The sequence below is a fragment of the Bos taurus genome, chromosome 15 (assembly GCF_002263795.3).
Source record: "Bos taurus isolate L1 Dominette 01449 registration number 42190680 breed Hereford chromosome 15, ARS-UCD2.0, whole genome shotgun sequence".
In the NCBI taxonomy this organism is placed as follows: domain Eukaryota; kingdom Metazoa; phylum Chordata; class Mammalia; order Artiodactyla; family Bovidae; genus Bos; species Bos taurus.
Window position 1 is genome coordinate 74,920,485 of NC_037342.1, and position 18,960 is coordinate 74,939,444.

General features: G+C 51.5%; 1 protein-coding gene across 8 annotated transcripts in view; it reads left to right on the forward strand.

Annotated features, from left to right (window-relative positions):
• The window catches only part of TSPAN18 (tetraspanin 18), a 215,568-nt gene that overhangs the window by 131,744 nt on the left and 64,864 nt on the right, over positions 1 to 18,960 (forward strand). For 4 of the 8 annotated variants that reach the window (XM_059875002.1, XM_024975564.2, XM_024975566.2 and 1 more), the window contains one exon: positions 4,769 to 4,909. In XM_059875002.1, coding sequence (XP_059730985.1) covers positions 4,769 to 4,909 — 141 coding nt within the window. 8 annotated transcript variants of the gene reach the window in all.

The window sequence follows — 18,960 nt, forward strand, 5'->3', positions numbered from 1 at the left end:
TCTTCTCTGAGTCATCCCACATTTATTTGCTCATAATTTGCTTCTCCTGTGATTTGAGGCCCAAGACTACCAATTCCAGCCACTCCTTTGACCTTGAACTGCAGTGTCTTCATTTGTAATAGGGGAAGGTCGCCACTAATTAATACAAGCAATAAATGCTTACCTTTTAGAAAGCAAGCCTACAACAGTCACTTAGCTTGTTCAGAATACCTCTTATGGATTATCTGGTCGAATTCCACATCTCTTTATTTTTTTCAATTTAGAGGGGAGGCCCCTGAGGCCCAGAGGTAAACTGACTTGCCTGAGAGAATGCATGAGGACAGCGACAGAGCTGGGATGCAAACCCAACATGTCCTAATCCAGCCAGCGTCTCCCTGCACACACCTGTGTCGCCTGCCCACAACCCGCCAGTTTCAGTATCCCCCCCACCTTCCCCTCCCCTCCATCAACTCTTCATCCACCTCCATCCCCACCATCAGGCCCTGCCCTTCCTCCTCCCATCCTCTCATTATCTGTGTTCCACTTGCCTGGTCTCCTTGCTATTTTCAATCTCCTAAAGCATGTTCCTGCTCTATGACCTTCAGTGGCTCCCCACTGCCTTTGAATAGAGCTCATCGTCCTTGGTTCTACATTCAAGGACCTAAGTCATCCAGCCCCTTCCTATCTCGCTTCTCATTCCACCCCTGTGGACAGCCTTGCCTCTAGTGCTGAGTACCCACTGCACACTTGAGCGCCTCCCTGCCTTTGCTCACCCTGGTCTCTTTGCCCACTGTGCCCTCATCTCCATGCATTCAAATCTGCCTCCTCCTCCAGGAAGCCTTCCCTGGGGCCCAAGCAGGAAGGGGCCCCTCCTTCTTCTGAACTGAAAGCAAAGTGATGAGCCCCCCAAAGCCACTTTGAAGTATGGAGACCTGGGCATGGTCACTCTTCCCTGTAACAGGAGCTCTTTTTAAAGCAGAGTTGGGGAAAAAAAAATAATAATAAAGCAGAGTTGGTACCTCACCTAGCACCCCCAGAGTCCCAGTACACAGCAGGTGCTCCATTAATGCTCGCCATTAGTGCTCCTGTCCCTTGAGATCTCCAGGAATTAGAACGCCTTGCATCTTCTCATTCAGGGCCAGCCCAGTGCAAACTTGGCAAGAGAGTTTGTCCAAGTTCTATGAGCTTCCAGCAGCTCTGCTTCCCTCTGTTCCTGCATGCTTCCTTCTGTCTGCTCAGAGTCATTCCTTCTTGGTCACTGACTTGAACATGCAACCATGAAACCTCTCTCCACCCGTCGAAACTTCCCCGTCTTGGGCCCCAGTTACTCAGCGTACTGCTGCATGAAGAGCCCTCTGGTTTCTGACAAGTGAAATCCTGCGGTGACCTTAACAGTGAATCATGGTGAAGAACAGTACACACAGAGGGGCCGAGCACTACTCCGTATCCAAGCCTGAAGACCCTCTGCTTTATGGATGGGGAGACTGAGGCCCAGGGGAGGAGCAGGGGGACTTAACACAAAGGCCTTGGCTGGATTCCCAGTCATTGTTCCCTCGGGAACTCTCTGCTACTTCCTGGGTTGCCTTGACCACTACAGCCCTCTCTGTGGGCACGGAACGTTATGGTTTGCAAGCCTTTTCCCTTAGGTGGTCATCTTAGCAGCTCGGTGAGGGGGTCCCTGAGGCTCAGAGCGGTGGGCTGCAGCTGCGATCACACAGCCAGTGGCTAGTGGCTGGAGTCCAGGTCTACTGGTCAAGGTGCAAGGTGCCACTCACCTGCTGGCTTCCCCGCTCGCCGGCAGCAGCCCCAGGTGTCGACCAGGCTCTGTCTGCAGGATCTGTCCCCGGCTGGGGCAGGCAACCCCAGGGGCCATGGAGGAGACTGAGTCAAGAAAGAGGCCAAGGGCAGGACATGCCACCCTCCTGGGCAGCAGTCAGGGGAGCATGGGATCCGGGGATAAGTGATGCGGGCCAGGCCACAAGGCGGGACCTGGGAGCACAGGCCCAACTCGTAGCCAGCAGAGCAGGGCTTCAGGGGCCACTGTGGGGTGGCCTGGGCCCTCTGCCTGCCCAATCCCCAGCCCTGTTGGCCACTCGGCCATGTCCTCTCCATTCGGCATTTCTGGGCCCTGACTTCGGGCAGCAACTTCATTCGGCAGTGACCCACCCACATCTACAATGTCCACACGTTCACACGTGCAGCTTCCCCACGCCTTGCATGTGTTATATGACACAAAGGCTCCGCAATTTCTCTAGTGGTCCCTCTATTTTAAACAGTCTAGACAGCAGCATCCCACAGCAGTCAAGAGCTTCTGCTCTTCAATCAACTCTGAAGTTCAAGTGCAATTGATGCTGTGACTCTGCTCATTATTTAACCTCTCTGATTCTCAGTTTCTCATCAATAAATCGGGAAAGCTAGCAATGTTAGGATTAAAGGGGAACATGTGTGGAAAGCACTGACCACAGGACTCTTCCATCTCATTTTCCAGCCACCTCATGGGCAGCTTTGGCTCCGAGTCCTTCCCCCCTCCGCTGGGTCTCCCCCTGCCTTCACTCACCCGGGCACCCTGCCCACAGTGCCCTGCCCTCATATTCACACACACACACACACACACACACACACCTGCCCTCTCCTCCAGGAAGCCTTAATGTGCCTGCTGGTGTCATCAGTGCCAGCATCATAAGGGCATTAGAGGAGGAGGAGCCTCGGGCTTCTACGGTGCTCCAGGGTTTGAGACTCTGAACTTCCACTGCAGGGGCACGGGTTTGATCCCTAGTCAAGGAATTAAGATTCCGCAAGTGTGCAGCACAGCCGGAAAAAAAAAGAGAGAGAGAAGGAAACTCACATTGGCATCTCTGCCTGTGAGTTGCTTGAGGTGGGGTGAGTGGTGGTGGTTAGAGCTGACTTGGAGAGATTGTTGGGACTGGTGGTGAGTCTGACACCCCCTTTCACAACTAGAGAAGCTAAGAACCCCACGAAGGGGAGGATGTGCCTGAGTGCTCAGGGCAAGAAAGCTCCGTGTTGGGGCTGGAACCCAGAACTCCAGCCTGCGGACCCAAGGGGTCCAAGGCTGCCTCCTCCTCCTGGGAGAGAGGACGCCCCCCCAGGGCCATGTTAATTGCGGGGGTGGTCTACTTCTCTCATCAGGTTTTAGGGAGCGTGGGCTGGGATGGAAATGAGAGGGTGGAGGTTGAGTGTCCCTCCTATGAGCTTCTTCATCAGTTGGGGGAGGAGGTGGAGGCCCAGAGAGGCCGAGACACATCCATCATCCAGATGGGGGTTGAAGCAGGGGCCGCAGGCGGCCATGGTGAACCTGGAAAAAGCCACAGCTGCAGAGAGGCTGCCAGAACGGTCTCTACGGTCACCTCTTTCCTGCAGCCATTCATTTAGCTCTTCATCATACCCTTATTGGGAAAAGCTGGGAACGCCACCCCTCCTGGGGAATTCGCCCCCACCCTCCAGCCCGCCCTAGTTCTCATGTGCCGTCTGGTGACATTAGCTCACCAGCTTGCCGCGTGCTAATGACATTTGCATTTTGCTGGCTGGTGAAATGTGGGCTGGGGTGTGGGGAGCCCGGGGGTAGGTGGGGAGTTGCAGCCAGCAGGGAGAGGCAGGTACACTGGACTCGGGCCCCACGCTGGGCTGTGAAGGGGGAGACGGGGATGGACAGTGGGAGCTGAGAACACGAATCACTGGCAACATCGAGAGATTTTTTGTCTAAAGACTTGCCAAGGGCGCAAAGCCCCTCCCAAGTCCAATGCTCCGACTCTCACAGACCCCGCTCTGGGTCGCCTCCCTAGCTTTTTGGAGTGATGGCTATGAGCCAGATGCTCTGCTGTGGCCCCACAGACTCAGGAGAGTCGTTTTCACTCCCTGCAGTCCTTCAAGAGAGATGCTACTTGGTTTCTCGTTCTGCAGACTAGGAGGCCGATGCTCTGAGAGGACGCCTGCTTCCCCCAGGGTCTCTCACTCCTGGAAAGAGGCTGCCCCGACATGTGACAGAGGTCCATTGGCCTGCAAGCCCATGCTCCCAGCCACCGTGAGCACTACCTCCCATAGCTTGTCCAGGCTTGGACGCAGCCAGAGAACCACTCTTCGTTCAGGCCTGTGAGCAGCATTCATTTGTCAGGCCAGGAGCAAAGCCCACGCTGCTCCAGAGGGTACTTGTCTGACAACCACAAGGGAGGGCATGGCCGGGAGAGAGCACCCAGCCATGGGTTAGGTGAAACCTGTGGTTTCGGCTTCACTCTGCCACCAACTTGCTCTGTGACTTTGGGCAAGTCGCTGCCCTTCTCTGGGTGGGGGGGTCTCTTTATCGGTAAAACGAGGACATTGGTCTAGCTGGATGGAGCATCCGAGGAGTGTATTTTCACACGAGGAAAAAAACTCTATCCTCCAATGCGCGTGAACTCTGTTTCCTCCCACTCACTCAGACATATAAAATGATGTTTCACATCAAAGCAAATCGGGAGACATTTATCAAACCTCCCGCTCTGCAAAGGGTGCTGTGCTAGACACAGTGGGCGTGACGCTTGCATATTTCTATTCAGGACATACACACACACAGGCATATGCATATCTTGTGTCTTGGAATTGTTTGCAGGCAAGTTCAGCTGGGACCTAGAGGGTGACTCCCCAATCCTGAGGCCCAGGCCCAGGCTCCCGCCCGCCAGCCACGCTTCGCACTCTCTCCTCAGGACCTGGAGCGCATTTTAAACAGACCTTGGGCAGTGGGAGCTGATGGGGTCCCCCACTAGCAATCTTGACCAGTTCTTCTTGTCTCTCATAGGTGGGCATCTCCTTGACAGTCGGGGCTTGCAGGGACCAGACTTTCCGACACTGTCATCAAAGCAACGTGAACCCTTTGCATTTGAACTCCTAAAAGCGTGGGCACAATCTTTTTCCAGACTTCTCAACACCGGCTACCCAGGTAAGGGAGCTCGGGGTGTTTAGCAGCTTTTGCTGGTTTTGTTGCTGGTAACAGCAGCCGTCGGAGGACACCCTAATCATTCTTTATACCTGTGTCTTGTTGTATTCCCTTCATTAGCAGGAGATCCCAGTGGTTAAGGCTTTAAAGTCGAACAGAGTTGGGTTCCAATCCTGAATCACCAGTTACTGGCTGTGTGACCTTGGGCAGGTTTCTCAACCTTTCTATGACTCTGCTTCCTCCTCAGTCAAATGAGAAAGCAACAGCATCCCTCTCTCGGGTTTGTGGTGAAGATAAAATGAAATAATATATGAAAAGCCCTTAGAACAGGACATGTAGTAAGCTTAGAATGCAGTAAGCGTTAGCTGTTACTAATAGCATCACTGTACTTGTGACAATCTGTAATTAACTCATCCTCATGTTGAGTCCTCGTCTGTCTCCTGCAATAGAATATGGACTCCACAGGACAGGGGTTTGTCTGTCTCGTTCCTAGTTGAACCTCCAGATCCCAGCAGAGTAAGAAAGTAAAAATGAAGTCACTCAGTCGTGTCCAACTCTTTGTGACCCCATGGACTGTAGCCTACCAGGCTCCTCCATCCATGGGATTTCCCAGGCAAGAGTATTGGAGTGGGTTGCCATTTCCTTCTCCAGAGGATCTTCTCAACCCAGGGATTGAACCCAGGTCTCCTGCACTGTGGGCAGACGCTTTACCGCCTGAGTCATCAGAATAAACTGGCTGTTATTTGCTGAATGAATGAATGAGTGAGTGAAGCTGTTTTACCTATATTATGCAGAATCCTCAGGACAATTCTTGAGGGTCCTTGCATTTATAAGGATAATCACTTGGTTGTATGTGATAAAAAATGCAAACTAAAGTTCCTTAAGCAAGAGACAGGTTGATTTTTCTCTAAGGAAATTTCTAAGCTAAAGGGATCCTTTGACACAAAAACATTAGGGACCTGAGTTCCTTTTGTCCTGTGGCTGTACCCATCGCTTGTCTACATGACCCACCATGGCCCGTGACAGTCTCTCCATTCTGGTCGGCAAGAAGGAAGAGATCGGGAAAGGAGATGGCGCTTCCTTTAAGAGGGTGCACCCATCACTTCCTCCCAGGCCCCATTGGCCAGAATGGAGTCCTGTGGCACAGTTAGCTGCAAGAGAGGCTGGGAGTTAGAGTCTTTATTCTGGAGGATTATCTATCCAATTATAATTCTATTAAAAGGAAAGGAGGGGCAATGGGTACCGAGGGACCCTCTGCCTTGCCAGATGAGATGATCCCCCTTTTTCATCCTCCGTGCCTTCTCCCTCACCCCCAGAAACCGGTGGTCCTTTTACTGCCTTCGTTGTGCCGGTTCCAGAACATCGTATAATGAAATCACATAGTAGGCACCATTCTCAGACTGGCTTCTTTCACTTTGCAATATGCATGCCTCCATGGCTTTTCATGACTTGATGGCTCATTCATTTTTATCACTAAGTAATATTCCACAGAAGGCCCCATAATTTGTTCATCCATTCATCTGTTGAAAGAAATTTTGGTTATTACCATTTTGGGGTGATTATGAATAAAGCTACTATAAACATTCATGTGCAGGTTTCTGTGTGGACATAACTTTTCAATCAGTTGGGTGGATATGTAGGAGCATGATTGCTGAATTATTCGGTAAGAGTATATCTAGCTGTTTAAGGAACTGCCAAGCTGTCTTCCAAAGTGGCTGCTTCACTTTGCATCCCCACCAGCAGCGAGTGAGAGCTCCTTTTGCGCCATCTCATCACCACCAGCTGGTGCTGTCTATTTTGTAGATGTTTGTCCTTCTGTCAGGGATGTAGTGCTGTGATCCCCACTTAAAGCTGAGGATCCAGCGACAGAGAGAGCAGCTTGCCCAAGACGATACAGCAGGTAAAAGATCGAGGAACGGTCCCCACTGCTTGACAATGAGCCCAGTCGTTCCCCACTGCCTTTGCCCTCACAGATCTCTTTGAGGCACAGACCAAAGCCCCGGGGTGACTCCTCCCACCCCGAGCTCAGGGGGGCCCTCATTCACTGTGTGGTGTCAGTTTCTTGCAGCAGAACTGAAGTTCAGTTAACAGAACAAGGAGGGATGGGGGCGGAGTGAATGGATCTGAGTCCGGTTGGAGGGGTCTCATTCGATCAGCCAAACGAGACCCCTAGGTGGAGCAGCGGACACAGGGTGGTGGGGTGGGGTGGGGTGATGAGTGAAGTATTAGTTTCTCAGTCATGTCTGACTCCTTGCAACTCCATGGACTAGAGCCCATCCAGGCTCCTCTGTCCATGGAATTCTCCAGACAAGAATACTGGAGTGGGTTGCCATTTCCTTCTCCAGGGGACCTTCCCGACCCAGAGATTGAATCCGGGTGTCCTGCGTTATCAGACAGATTCTTTACTGTCTGAGCCACCAGGGAAGCCAGGCAAAGCCTGAACTGAGGTCAGATGCTGCATCATTTGGGAGCCAACACTCATTTCAAACCTGATAAAGCAAGAAGATACGCAACATATTCATTTTTTGTTTGTTTGTTTTGTTTTCCAATATCGTGACAATCTGGGGCCTGTTTATTGGTGTCCAAATTTCAAGAGATGCCCAGGTCTGTGCCTTCTGCTTCCTTCCTTGTGGGATTAAGTCCCTAGTCAACACTCCCCACGTGGCATAGGGCAGCGGCCAGCAGCTCCAGGCTGACATCCTGTTCATGGCAAACCCAATGAAAGGAGTGCTTCTATTTCCCAGGAGTGAATTAGAGCCCAGGTTGGAGGGATCTCACTAGATCAGCCAAAACACAACCCTAGGTGGGGCCACACAGCTGGGAACGCTGGGGTACGGGTAAGCCCCACAGGCTACTGGCCTGTGCCTGGTCCTTGGGTCTGAGGGGAAGGCTAGAGCTGCTGCCCAGGTCAGAAGAACCAGTGATGGGCCAGAAGTGAAGGTCGGCTGCAGGGGATACGGAAAGTCCCAGAGTCGAAGCTTATTGGCTGGTCTTGGGTCACATGACCACCTCTGACCAATCACTGAAGGAGAGAATGTGCTCATTGAGCAGACTAGGCCTGTGTTGAGTGGTCTGTGTTTGGAGGTGTGTGTGTGTGTGTGTGTGTGTGTTGTGAGTGGAAGGATTCAGCCTGAAAGTGTGAGAGGGCTGGTACCCCAAAGGGGAAACCCGGGTGCTATTTTCAGAAGATGGAAGAAGGGATGCTGAGCAGATACAGCAACAGGTGCTCCCTACTGGTGCCGTGGCAGGGGGTGGGGGCTGGTTTGTCCTAAACGGACCCTTCCTGTGGCTTACAGCACCCAGGTAGCTTCTCTCTGATATGCATTCAGTTTCAGTGGATCTGGTATCTGAAAGCCACACACACACACACACACACACACACACACTCTGCAGGCAGCGCTTCACTTTTCAAAAGCATAGTCCAGAAAGCAAGGGCGTCCTAAATTGAGTCCTTGTGTTCCCTAGTAACCACCACACTATTTCAGCTACCACTTGAAAGTGAAAGTCACTCAGTCGTATCTGACTCTTTGCGACCCCATGAACTATATACAGTCCATGGAATTCTCCAGGCCAGAATACTGGAGTGGGTAGCCTTTCCCTTCTCCAGGGCATCTTCCCAACCCAGGGATAGACCCAGGTCTCCCGCATTGCAGGTGGATTCTTGACCAGCTGAATCACAACAGCTACCACTTACCTGGAGGCTTTGGGTTGCCCTTCCCTTGCTGGGAGGGCCTTTTGCTTTCCCTCATCTCTGGGGAAAGTTTCTTGAGCTACTTTAGCATTTGCGTGTGTGCGTGCTGAGTTGCTTCCATCGTGTCTGACTTTGTGTGACGCTATGGACTGTAGCCCGCCAGGCTCCTGTGTCCCTGGGATTCTCCAGCCAGAATATTGGACTGGGTTGCCGTGCCCTCCTCCAGAGTATCTTCCCAACCCAGGGATTGAACCCGCATCTCCTGCATTGCAGGCAGATCTTTATGGCTGAGCCACCAGGAAGCCCACTTTAGCATTTATTTGCCCTAAATGGCCTCCCAGAAGACCTGGCCTATGACAACCCAGAGAGGGCCCACAGCCCTCCCCTCAGCCACCTCCTTCCTGGGGCCTCTCGGAGGGATGGGAGAGGAGAGGAGGAGGTCACTGGTTGAGCTGGAGGGGCTCCAGGAGTCCCTGGGTTTGCAGGCCAGCCTCGTAGCCCCAGCTGACGTCCACCGTGGAAGCTCTGTTATGCATTTACGGTACGGTGTTTGATTTCATTTGAAAAAAGACTGCTCTGCAGAAAAAAGATGGAAAACCACAGTGTTTGATGCTGCCTCCCAGGCAACTGTGGCCAAGTGCTTTTTAAGATCTGCCCTTTGTTGATTTCGGTCAACCACAAATCTCCTGGCCCTGTACCCGTGTCTCTCTCTCTCTCTCTCTCCATCTCTCTCCCCTGTGAATTCTGCAGCTCTGACTCACCGCACAGACCAACTCAGCGTTCAGCACCACCCTGCCTTATATGGGATGCTCACTGCTCTTGGGTCAATATGTATTAATTCATTTCTACAGCCGTTGTCTTTTGAGCTCCTACTGGGTTTCAGACACTGTTTATTTGCTGGGAATTAAGCGTGGGCAAGGTCGAAATGTTCCTGCCCTCAAGGATCCCTCCCATCTCCTCTGTGAGATCCACTGAGGGCAGGATCTTTCCTCTGGGTTTTATGCCCCCAACCCCTCATATAGTGTCTCATTCAATGCCAAACTGTAGTTGGACTTGGCGGATGCTTGTCACAATTATTTTCCACATTATTTTTTGAAGCCCCCACTTATGACTGATGCTGCAGAGACACTGGAATGATTTGGTCTTCACCCTCTAGGACTGAGAGTTTAAGATGAAGCTGGTGATGGGCCCTTAAGAGGAAGGAAGGTTAGAGATCTGTATACAAACACAGTCAGGGGTGTGCACGAGTCAAGGGTAGGCCAACCTTTCCACTCCCAGCCAGCACTGGGGGCCCTGCTCCGAGCCACCTGGTTATAAGGGAGATAGACATGAAAGTAAGTCCTGTCATTTGAGGTGGAGAATGGGAGAGTTTGGAGCAGAAATATGAAGGAAGGCTAGGAGGTTCAAAGACCAGTTCAAGCGGACTCTGCTAGGTGGTGATAGTGGTGGGAAATCAGGGGAAAGCAGTGTATTTGATCTGCTTTGAAAACGGGGTAGGACAGGGGACAGGCGAGGATGCTGAGGGGGAGGGCTTTCTAGGAGAAAGAACAGTGAGAGCCGAAGCCTGGAGGCAGGAGCTCTGGAGCTGGGAAGACTGTGCCAGGTAGGGAGTGAGATGAAGGCACTCAGCCTCTTCTCTGCAGTCCTCCAGGCTTGGCCGCGCAAGGCCGCCTTAAACCACGGGCTGGGTTTGGAGCTGAGTGGCTCTTCTGTTTTCTCCTTTTCCCTTCCATGCCCAGGAGGAGGACTTTTGGAGGGGCCCTTTAGAAGAGACAGTGCTGCACACCGACCAAGAATAATTAATCTTCCCATCTCAAGGTTCTTTGCAGAACTTCGAAACCATGATCGGGGACCATGTTGCAAGCAGCCGGCCTAGTGGCCGCTGAAGGTAGGGGCACTCTCGAGTTCTTGGCCCAGCTGTGCTACTGAGGACCTCAGCCTCCCTGTGCTGTAGTTTGTGCTTTGTAACATAAGGCGTGAGGCCCCTTCCAGCTTTAAACTTTTATTCTGGGTCAGACCTGGGTGCAGACCCCAACTCTGCTACTGGCACAGGCTTGGCCCTCTGAGCCTCAGTTTTCTCATCTACAAATTGGGGCTAATAGTACTCTGTTTCTCACAGGACTGATGTGAAGATGCAATGAAATAGCCAAGTGAGATAATGTGCTTGATCGCACACCTGCCGGAGCTCAGTACTTTATGACATAGCACTGATGCTGTTGGTATTAACATTATTTATATTTTCAGTTTTATAACTCTGTGGGAGGACTCCTCAACAGACTCTTTGTATAGGTGCCTGAAAGGCAGCCTATGTCCATGTCCCCAAAAATCGGGTGATGGGGTCAAGAGTCACACCTCTCCTATCTCCAAATGGGGACATAGCTGCCTTCCTCAAAATCACATTCATTCATTCATCCATCAAACATGCCATGTTCCCGGGTCTCTGAGAGGCACGTGGGATCCTGTTGATCTTGTTGAATGGGGCACTCATGCTGCCTGCTCTCAGCAGCTCAGACTGTGCTTGGGGCAGTCTCTGCCCTCCAGCTGGCCCCGTGGATACCACTGGACAGAGGAGCTCATGGCAACATAAGTGCACTCAAGTCTGCAAGTTGGAACGTGGGGAGAAATCCCATCCTGCTCCCTGCAGTTCCTGGAGCTTTGCATAACCCCTTCCTTTCCATCTCGGGGCTGATGGATGAAATGCCACAGAATCCGCCACATCTAGCTGGTCTGGTGTATGCATGGACTGGATTGCCAAGACCAAGCTTGGCGTTACGCGCAGGAAGGCATTTGGGAGAGAAAGGCCAGCAGTGGGCCTGGGTTACAGGGCTGTGTTCTCCTCTCACTGCCTGTTATGCTTGTTTGGGTCCCAGATTGCAGGGTTCGGGGTCCTTCTGGAGGACACAAAGCTGGCAAGTTGGAGAGCATTAAGGGCTCCTGTCTGCCTTGCGCTCACCTGATCCTCTCCTGGTAGCTGAGGGCATCTCATGCTCTCCGGTCCCCAGCGTCTAGCACAGAGCCAGGCATGCCAGGCTTCAGTCAGGGGTTGGGGAATGGCTGGACGGATGGGTGGATCTCAGTGGGTTCACTGTCTCACACTCTTTCCTCGCCTTGGCCCACATTTCCCAGGTGATGTGGTGATACCAGGTCCTGGGTTTGTTTTTCTTTGACAATTTGACCAGGATTCCTGTGCAAAACCAGTGGTTTTCAAGTAGTGGAGTAAACACCAAACAAATGGCTTTGGGGCCTGTCAGTTTTTCAGCTTCAGTTGCAGGAGGCGGCATGGTGTGTACCCTGATCTAAGGACGAAACCTGAGGTCTATCAGACCTTACATCTGTCTGTCAGACACGCGAGAGTTCAGACCCCCGCTCCAAGGGAGGGTAATCTTGGGCATGTTATTTAGCCTGAATCAAATTCTGTTTCTCATCTAGAAAATGATAATACTAATAGCTTCCAACTCGTAGCACTGTGATGAGCATTAGATTAAATAATGGGTGTTACAACGTGGAGTAGCGCTCTGGGCTCATGGTAGACGCTCAAGAGAGGATGATGATGTATTTAATGACCCCTTAAGCTATTGTGGCATAGACTTCTCCCTTCTGAACACACTTTTGCAGAGTGCTTTGCATTTTTAAGACAAAAATTAATTTTGCAGGTTATTGTTATAGAAGTAGTACATGCTCCTTAAAAATTCAAGTGAAAGGATTTGAATATAAAAGCCAGTACCCCCCACCCACTCTCTGCCACCTTCCAGCTCTTTCCCTCCCCTTCCCCAGCAATATTATCTTAGAATGCGGAGCTTGGCAAGCCTAGGAAGGCTTTTTTTCTGCCTTAAGGGCAGATAGACAGTCAGAAGCGGGCAGTGGACAGTTGGCCGTTGCATCAAATGGCCATCAGGGCCCAAAGTGCTGCGGTCAGTGCCAGTGGTCTGTTGGAACCAGGGCAGCCTGCGTGTCCTTGGCTCCAGTTTGCTCTGAGCCTTGAGGGTCTCCAGTGTTGTGTCCTGGAGTCCTGGGGGGTAGCCTGAGGGGTCACGTTCCTACCCGGCTTGAGGTGGGAGGCTCATAGACACAGTCTGGCCATGTGGCCAGGCCCTCTTTTGTCACCGTGCCCCAGGGCTCGGTCCAGCGCAAGCTTCCCTGTTCCTGGCAAGACAGTTGCGCGTTCCTGTCCACCTTCTGACAGTCTGCTCTTCCCTGTGTGTGTTCTCTGCTGCCTTCCAGAGGATTCTGATGCAAGATCAAGTTTGAGAACAATGGGCCGGCAGCCAGGCTCTAGCACACTGAGGTGCACTCACACTCAGAGGGGTGAAGGAGCCCACGCTGGGGAAGGGGGAGGTCTTGGGGAAGGCTTGGATTATGAATGACTTAAAGGTGGACAAAGACATCTGTGTGTGACTTAGGGGAGGGGAGTGGATTCCTGGCAGAAGGATCAGCCCATGCAAAGTCCCTGGGGCGTGCTAGAGCCCCAGCATTCAAGGAGCTACGAGGGGTGCTGCCGGGCGTGGGGGAGGGGAGGGCACAATCAATAGGCGTCTTGTGCTCTGAGTTTGGGCTTTTCCCCAGGCGTGCCGGGGAGCCATGGAAGGGTTTATGCTGAGGAAGGATGGTGGGAAGATGGATGGTTGCGTGGGGCTCCTGGATCACAGCAGGGGGCAGGCTGTCTTCTGGAGGGCATGGCTGAGCCTGCAGCGGATGAAGAGAAGGAGCCAGTGTGGGGCTGGGCCGCCCTGAGTCGTGGAGGAGCCCGGCCCCGTTGCTGGAACATTCTCTCAGGAGAGTACGAGAGCCCAGGTAACCATCTTGCCCCTGCCTGACTTAAGACATTGGAAGGCTGCTGTAACTGTCTTGTACTGCAATTAGTCCGTGCGTTCATGCCTTCCATCCCCAGAGTCCCCAGTCACTGTTTCTGGGGTGAAAGTGAAAGTGAACGTCGCTCAGTTTCGTGCAGCTCTTTGCAACCCCATGTGCTATACAGTCCACGGAATTCTCCAGGCCGCAGTACTGGAGCGGGTAGCCTTTCTTTCTTCCAAGGGATCTTCCCAACCCAGGGATTGAACCTACATTGCAGGTAGATTCCTTAACAACTGAGCAGAAAAGACTACAGTGCCTTCTGTACATCTGGGATCTAGGTCCAGAGGGAGGCACCAAGAGAAGGAAGAGCAAGCGGAGATCCCCTCTGAGGGTGGAGCAGGGTAGAGGCTGGGGAGGCGGGAGGGCCCCGGAGTGGATGACGGTGTGGGTCCGGAGGGCCCCTGGCCTTCCCAACCTCAGTGCTGGCTTGGGGAGCCCCCTGAAGAGGAGGAGGCAGAGGAAGCCCCCAGCCCAGCCCCCTCCTCTGAGGCCCAGCCCCCCTCCCTGTCTTCCAGGGCCAGGCCGGCACTTGAAAGGGAGCCCGGGCCTCTCCCAGGCCTGGGGCTCTTGATTGGCAAGGGGCCTCTGCTGAGCTCATCCCGTGGTGAGTCCGGAGCTGGGAGGATGCAGAGTCCTCAGGGAGGCCAGATCCGAGTGCCCCTGCAGGGCAGAGGTGGGGCAGGTATGAAACAGGTCTCTGGCTAGAGGGCCAGACAGGGCCCTTTTGCAGCTTTGGGATGGCAGCCCCTGCTCTTTCTGCCCTCACTCCCAGGGCTAGTTTAGGATGAAGTTCACTTGCCTGGAGCCCAGTGACGCTCTCCCCGGTCCAGCCAGTGTATTCGAGTATCATGTTAGTCCCAAACAGCAATCAGTGGTGGTGTGCAGCAGGAGCTCAGAAGAGCTATGGTTCCAGCTGAGGACATACCAGCCAGGCCCTGCCCTCTACATCCCCTCCCTCAGGGGTTCAGAAATGGCTCAGGCTTTTCTACTTTCCTCTCAGTCCAGTTTTAACTCTCAAGGAAAATGACCAGCACGGATTTGTGGACTTGCAAGCTAAGTGGACTAGGAGGGCTTCCAAGGTCATCTGTTTTGACTTCTTGAGATTAAGCCTCTGCTTACATACCTCTAGTGATGGGGAGCTCACTAATAACCAAGAATCCGCTTTCATTCAGATTGCTCTGAAATTTATTCTCCTGCTTGACACAGACCTTGGGTTCAAATCTTACTTCTGCCACTTCCTGTGCAGTCTCAGGCAAGTGACGTAGCGTCCATAGCTCTGGTTTTCTTTCATGTTAGATGGGTCTGATAAATATTGCCGTGTAGTTCCTCAGTTGTGTCCAACTCTTTTGCAACACCATGGACTGTAGCCCACCAGGCTCCTCTGTCCAGGGGATTTCCCAGACAAGAATACTGGAGTGGGTTGCCATTTCCTTCTCCAGGGGATCTTCCCAACCCAGAGATTGAACCTGTGTCTCCTGCATTGGCAGGTGGATTCTTTACCACTGAGTGACCTGGGAAGCCAAGGTTTGATAAATACTGACTTCTCATTTATATTTAAACTAGACAGCTTTACAACCATGAGCAAGTCATATCTGTCCGCAGTGCATAGGTCTGGTGTCCAGATAAGACTTCGCTGTGTGTCTGCAGGTCCCCAGCCAGTCACATCACCAGGGTGAATGCCCACCCTCCCCAGCACATAGTAGGTGCTCAGCAGATAATGGGTTGTGTCTTCTCCTCCCTCAAGTGGACCCAGCCGTGGCTTAAGACAAGGCCAGGCCAAGTCATTGGCTTTTATCTTAACTCAGAGACCCAGAACCACAAGATGCTCTGAGCTGCCACACAGCACTGGCCTCTGAAGCCTTCTGGGAGGCCAGTCTCCTACAGGACTCGGGATTCCTCACCCTTCTGCAGAACCCCACCTCCTCACATCGCCTGAGGTTCTCTGCAGGCTTTTAATGAGGTTGGCCAGTGGGCCTGTTCCATTTCCTCGCATCTTACCCAAGCATCTTACCCAACGAAAGATAACAAGGAAGTACCCAGGTGAAGCCCCAGGTCGAGGAGACAGGAGGTGACCTCAGGCCTCTGACCTCTGACCTCAACCTGCTCCCACCATGCTTCCTGTGGGGCGTGGACATCACCCTCCACCATAGCACTGGTTCCTCTGGAATCCTGTTTTATTGGTGACTGTTTTGGCTTTGTTTTTAACGGCTTTATAGAGGCACAATTTATGCACCATAAAACTCTCTCACTTTAAGGGTATGATTCACTGATTTGTAGTAAATTCATGAAGCTGTATAACCATCACCACAATCCAATTTTAGACTACTTCCATCACCCTCCAAAAGAAACCTGCTTCCTATTTTCTCTCAGTCCCCGTTCCCGCCCCCTGCCTCAGGCAACAACCAATCTACCCTCTGTCTCTGTAAATTTTGCCTTTTCTGGACATTTTTTGTAAATGGAATCATGCATTGTGAGTGGACTCCTGCTTTTCATAGCCTGGTGGAGGTGGGTGGAAAGCATGTCCACTCTTTGCGTAGCCGGCCAAGGCCGAGTCGTACGTGTGCTTTTAGAGAGTTGTAAGAACTCATAAGGACACTGCTGAGTACAATCTTTATTTCAGTGCAAAGAAGAAGAACTCTGACCCCGATCCTAACACTCAAACTCTGACATCTGCTTGAATACGCCCAGTGTCAGACAGCTTACTACCTCCGCCACCTTATGCCTTCCCAGAGATGGAAGGAAATGTGCATATCCTGATCACAGGCCGAGTGCCAGTGGCCCATACCCCATATTGTATTGCCAGATATTATTGATATCTTTCATCTTTGGTTTCATCCTCTGAGATGAAATCATTTTACAGCTGAGGAAATTGTAGTTCAGAGGGATTGAGGCATTCCCCCAAAAGCAGGAAGTGGCGGACACCAGGATTTAAACCCTAGGCCTCTCTGACTCCGTAGAGATGGAAGATTCATATTACTGTATCAAGATGAACTGTGTCTCCCTACAATTGTCACATGTCATTTCTAGTTTTGCCAGTTAGACTCATGCGTGTGGGCGTGCTAAGTCGCTTCACTTGTGTCTGATTCTTGGCAACCCCATGGACTGTAGCCTGCCAGGCTATTTTGTCCATGAGAGTCCTCAGGCAAGAATACTGGAGTGGGTTGCCATGCCCTCCTCGAGGAAGTTTTCTCGAAGCCAAGTCTCTTTCATCTGCATAGGGAGGCAGGTTCTTTACCACTAGCACCACCCATGAAGCCCCGGTAGGACCCTCCCATGCCACCAACCTGGACATGAGGAGGTTGGAGGGAGAGTTAAGGAAGACTTCTTGGAGGAGGTGATATCTGAGTTGGGACTTGGAAAATGAGCAAGAATTAACAGGCAAAGCTGGTCAGGAAGTGTTTTTTCCAGGGACTCCTCTAACTGCTGCCCCTTCTAATATTTCACAGCTGCTTGAGGCTGGAGAGAACTATTGAAAATATCTACTCTTGCTGTTCATACGGTATGAAAATATCTTCTTGCTGTTCGTTCTTCCCCAAACATCACCAGTAAGTAGAGGTCGAACAGCAGTGCTTGAATACCTTTGGGGACAGGGAGCTTACCACCCGACCTGGGAACCTTTTCCACTGTAGAACTGCTCTGGCTCTAGGCCAGGCTGAAGGTGACTCCCGGTAGCCACAGCCGGCTTGTAGTCACATAGGATGCGGTCAGGCCCTCTCCCTACCACCGGCCTTCAGATGCTGGGCATAGCAGGCAGGTCTTGGAAACAGCCTGAAAGTCTTGGCCGAAATGTGCCCTGTTCCTCCACCCATGCTCCTTGATATAGACTGTCCATGCTGCTCGGGCCTGGCCACCTACTTCTGGGATGCCCAGTCCCCTGCCCTTGAACTTGGAGGCAGGTTCAGGGAGAGTGTGGACTTGGTAGCCAATGCCTGGTTCACAGCCCAGCTTTGCCACTCACCAGGTATGACCTTGGGGCAAGCCCCTTAAGTTCACCAAGCCTCACTGTCCATGCATCAAATGAGATTAAGAATAACATTACAGTATATTAGTTAGCTAGAGCTGCCATAACAGGATAGAACAGTCTGGGGGCTTAAACAGAAGACATTTGTTTTCTCACAGTTCCAGACGGTCAAGTCCAAGATCAAGGTGGCAGGAAGTTCAGTTTATGCTGAGGCCTCTCCTCCTGGCTTATAGACGGCCACTTTCTCACTGTGCCCTCACGTGGCCTTTGCTCTGTGTGTGCCCAGAAAGGAGAGAGAGGAGTCTCTGGGGTCTCTTCCTCTTCTTAGAGAGACACTAATTCTGTTGGATGAGGGCCCCACCCTTATGACCTCATTTAACCTAAATCACCTCCCTAAGGGCTATATCTCTAAACAGAGTCACACTGGGGGAATTAAGACTGCAACATATGAATGTGTGAGAACACAGTTCAGTCCATAACAAGCAGCAACCTCAGAGGGCTGCTATGAGATCCACTGGGCGAATGTGTGTAAAGCATTAAGAGCAGTGCCCGGCATGTGGTAAGAGATGTTTGTGGACACTACTGTTGGTGCCGTTAGCATTAAACACAGGGGATGGGAGAATCCGATATCCTTGCTGCGCGTCTAGACTCTGTGAAAACCTAAGTAGACACAATAATAATAGAGATCTATATTCAGCCACCAAAAAGAAGGAAATCTCAACATTGAAACAACATGGATGAACCTTGAAGGCATTATGCTAAGAGAAATAAGTCAGAAAGACAAATACTGTGTGAGCTCACTGATATGGGGAATCTAGTGTAGCTGAACTCCTGGAACTAGAGATCAGATTGGTGGTGGTGGTTCAGGAAAATGAGGAGGTGTTGGTTAAAGGATACAAACTTCCTATTAGATTATTGAACTCAACAGATGTAATGAGCAACGTGGTGACTATAGGTAACCACACTCTATTGTATACTTGGAAGTTCTTAAAAGAGTAAATCTTAAATGTTATCACCATGTACTGTGCGTGCTATGCTTAGTCATTCAGTCGTGTCTGACTCTCTGCGACTCTATGGACTGTAGCCTGCCAGGCTCCTCTGTCCATGGGAATTCTCCAGGCAAGGATACTGGAGTGGGTGGTTATCACCATAAAAAAGGTTTAAAAGAGAAAAAAAAAAAAAGCAGCATCTATTTATATCATGCTTCTATACCAGGCTCCATCGAAGTGTTTTATAGAGCGGATGTAAGCTTCATGTCAGCCTTGTGAGACAGATATTCTTAGTACCCCAATTGTGCAGTGAAGAGACGGAGCCACAGAGAGGTGAAGTGACTGGCCCCAGGTCATACAGCCATCAAGTGCCCAGTAGGTTAATAGCATTGATGCCATTGTTTATTTGAATAGTATTTATTAAGCTTCCTTGGTGGCTCAGTGGTAAAGAATCGGCCTGTCAATGCAGAAGACACAGGTTCAATCCCTGGGTTGGGAAGATCCCTTGGAGAAGGAAATGGCAACCCACTCCAGTATTCTTGCCTGGGAAATTCCATGGAGA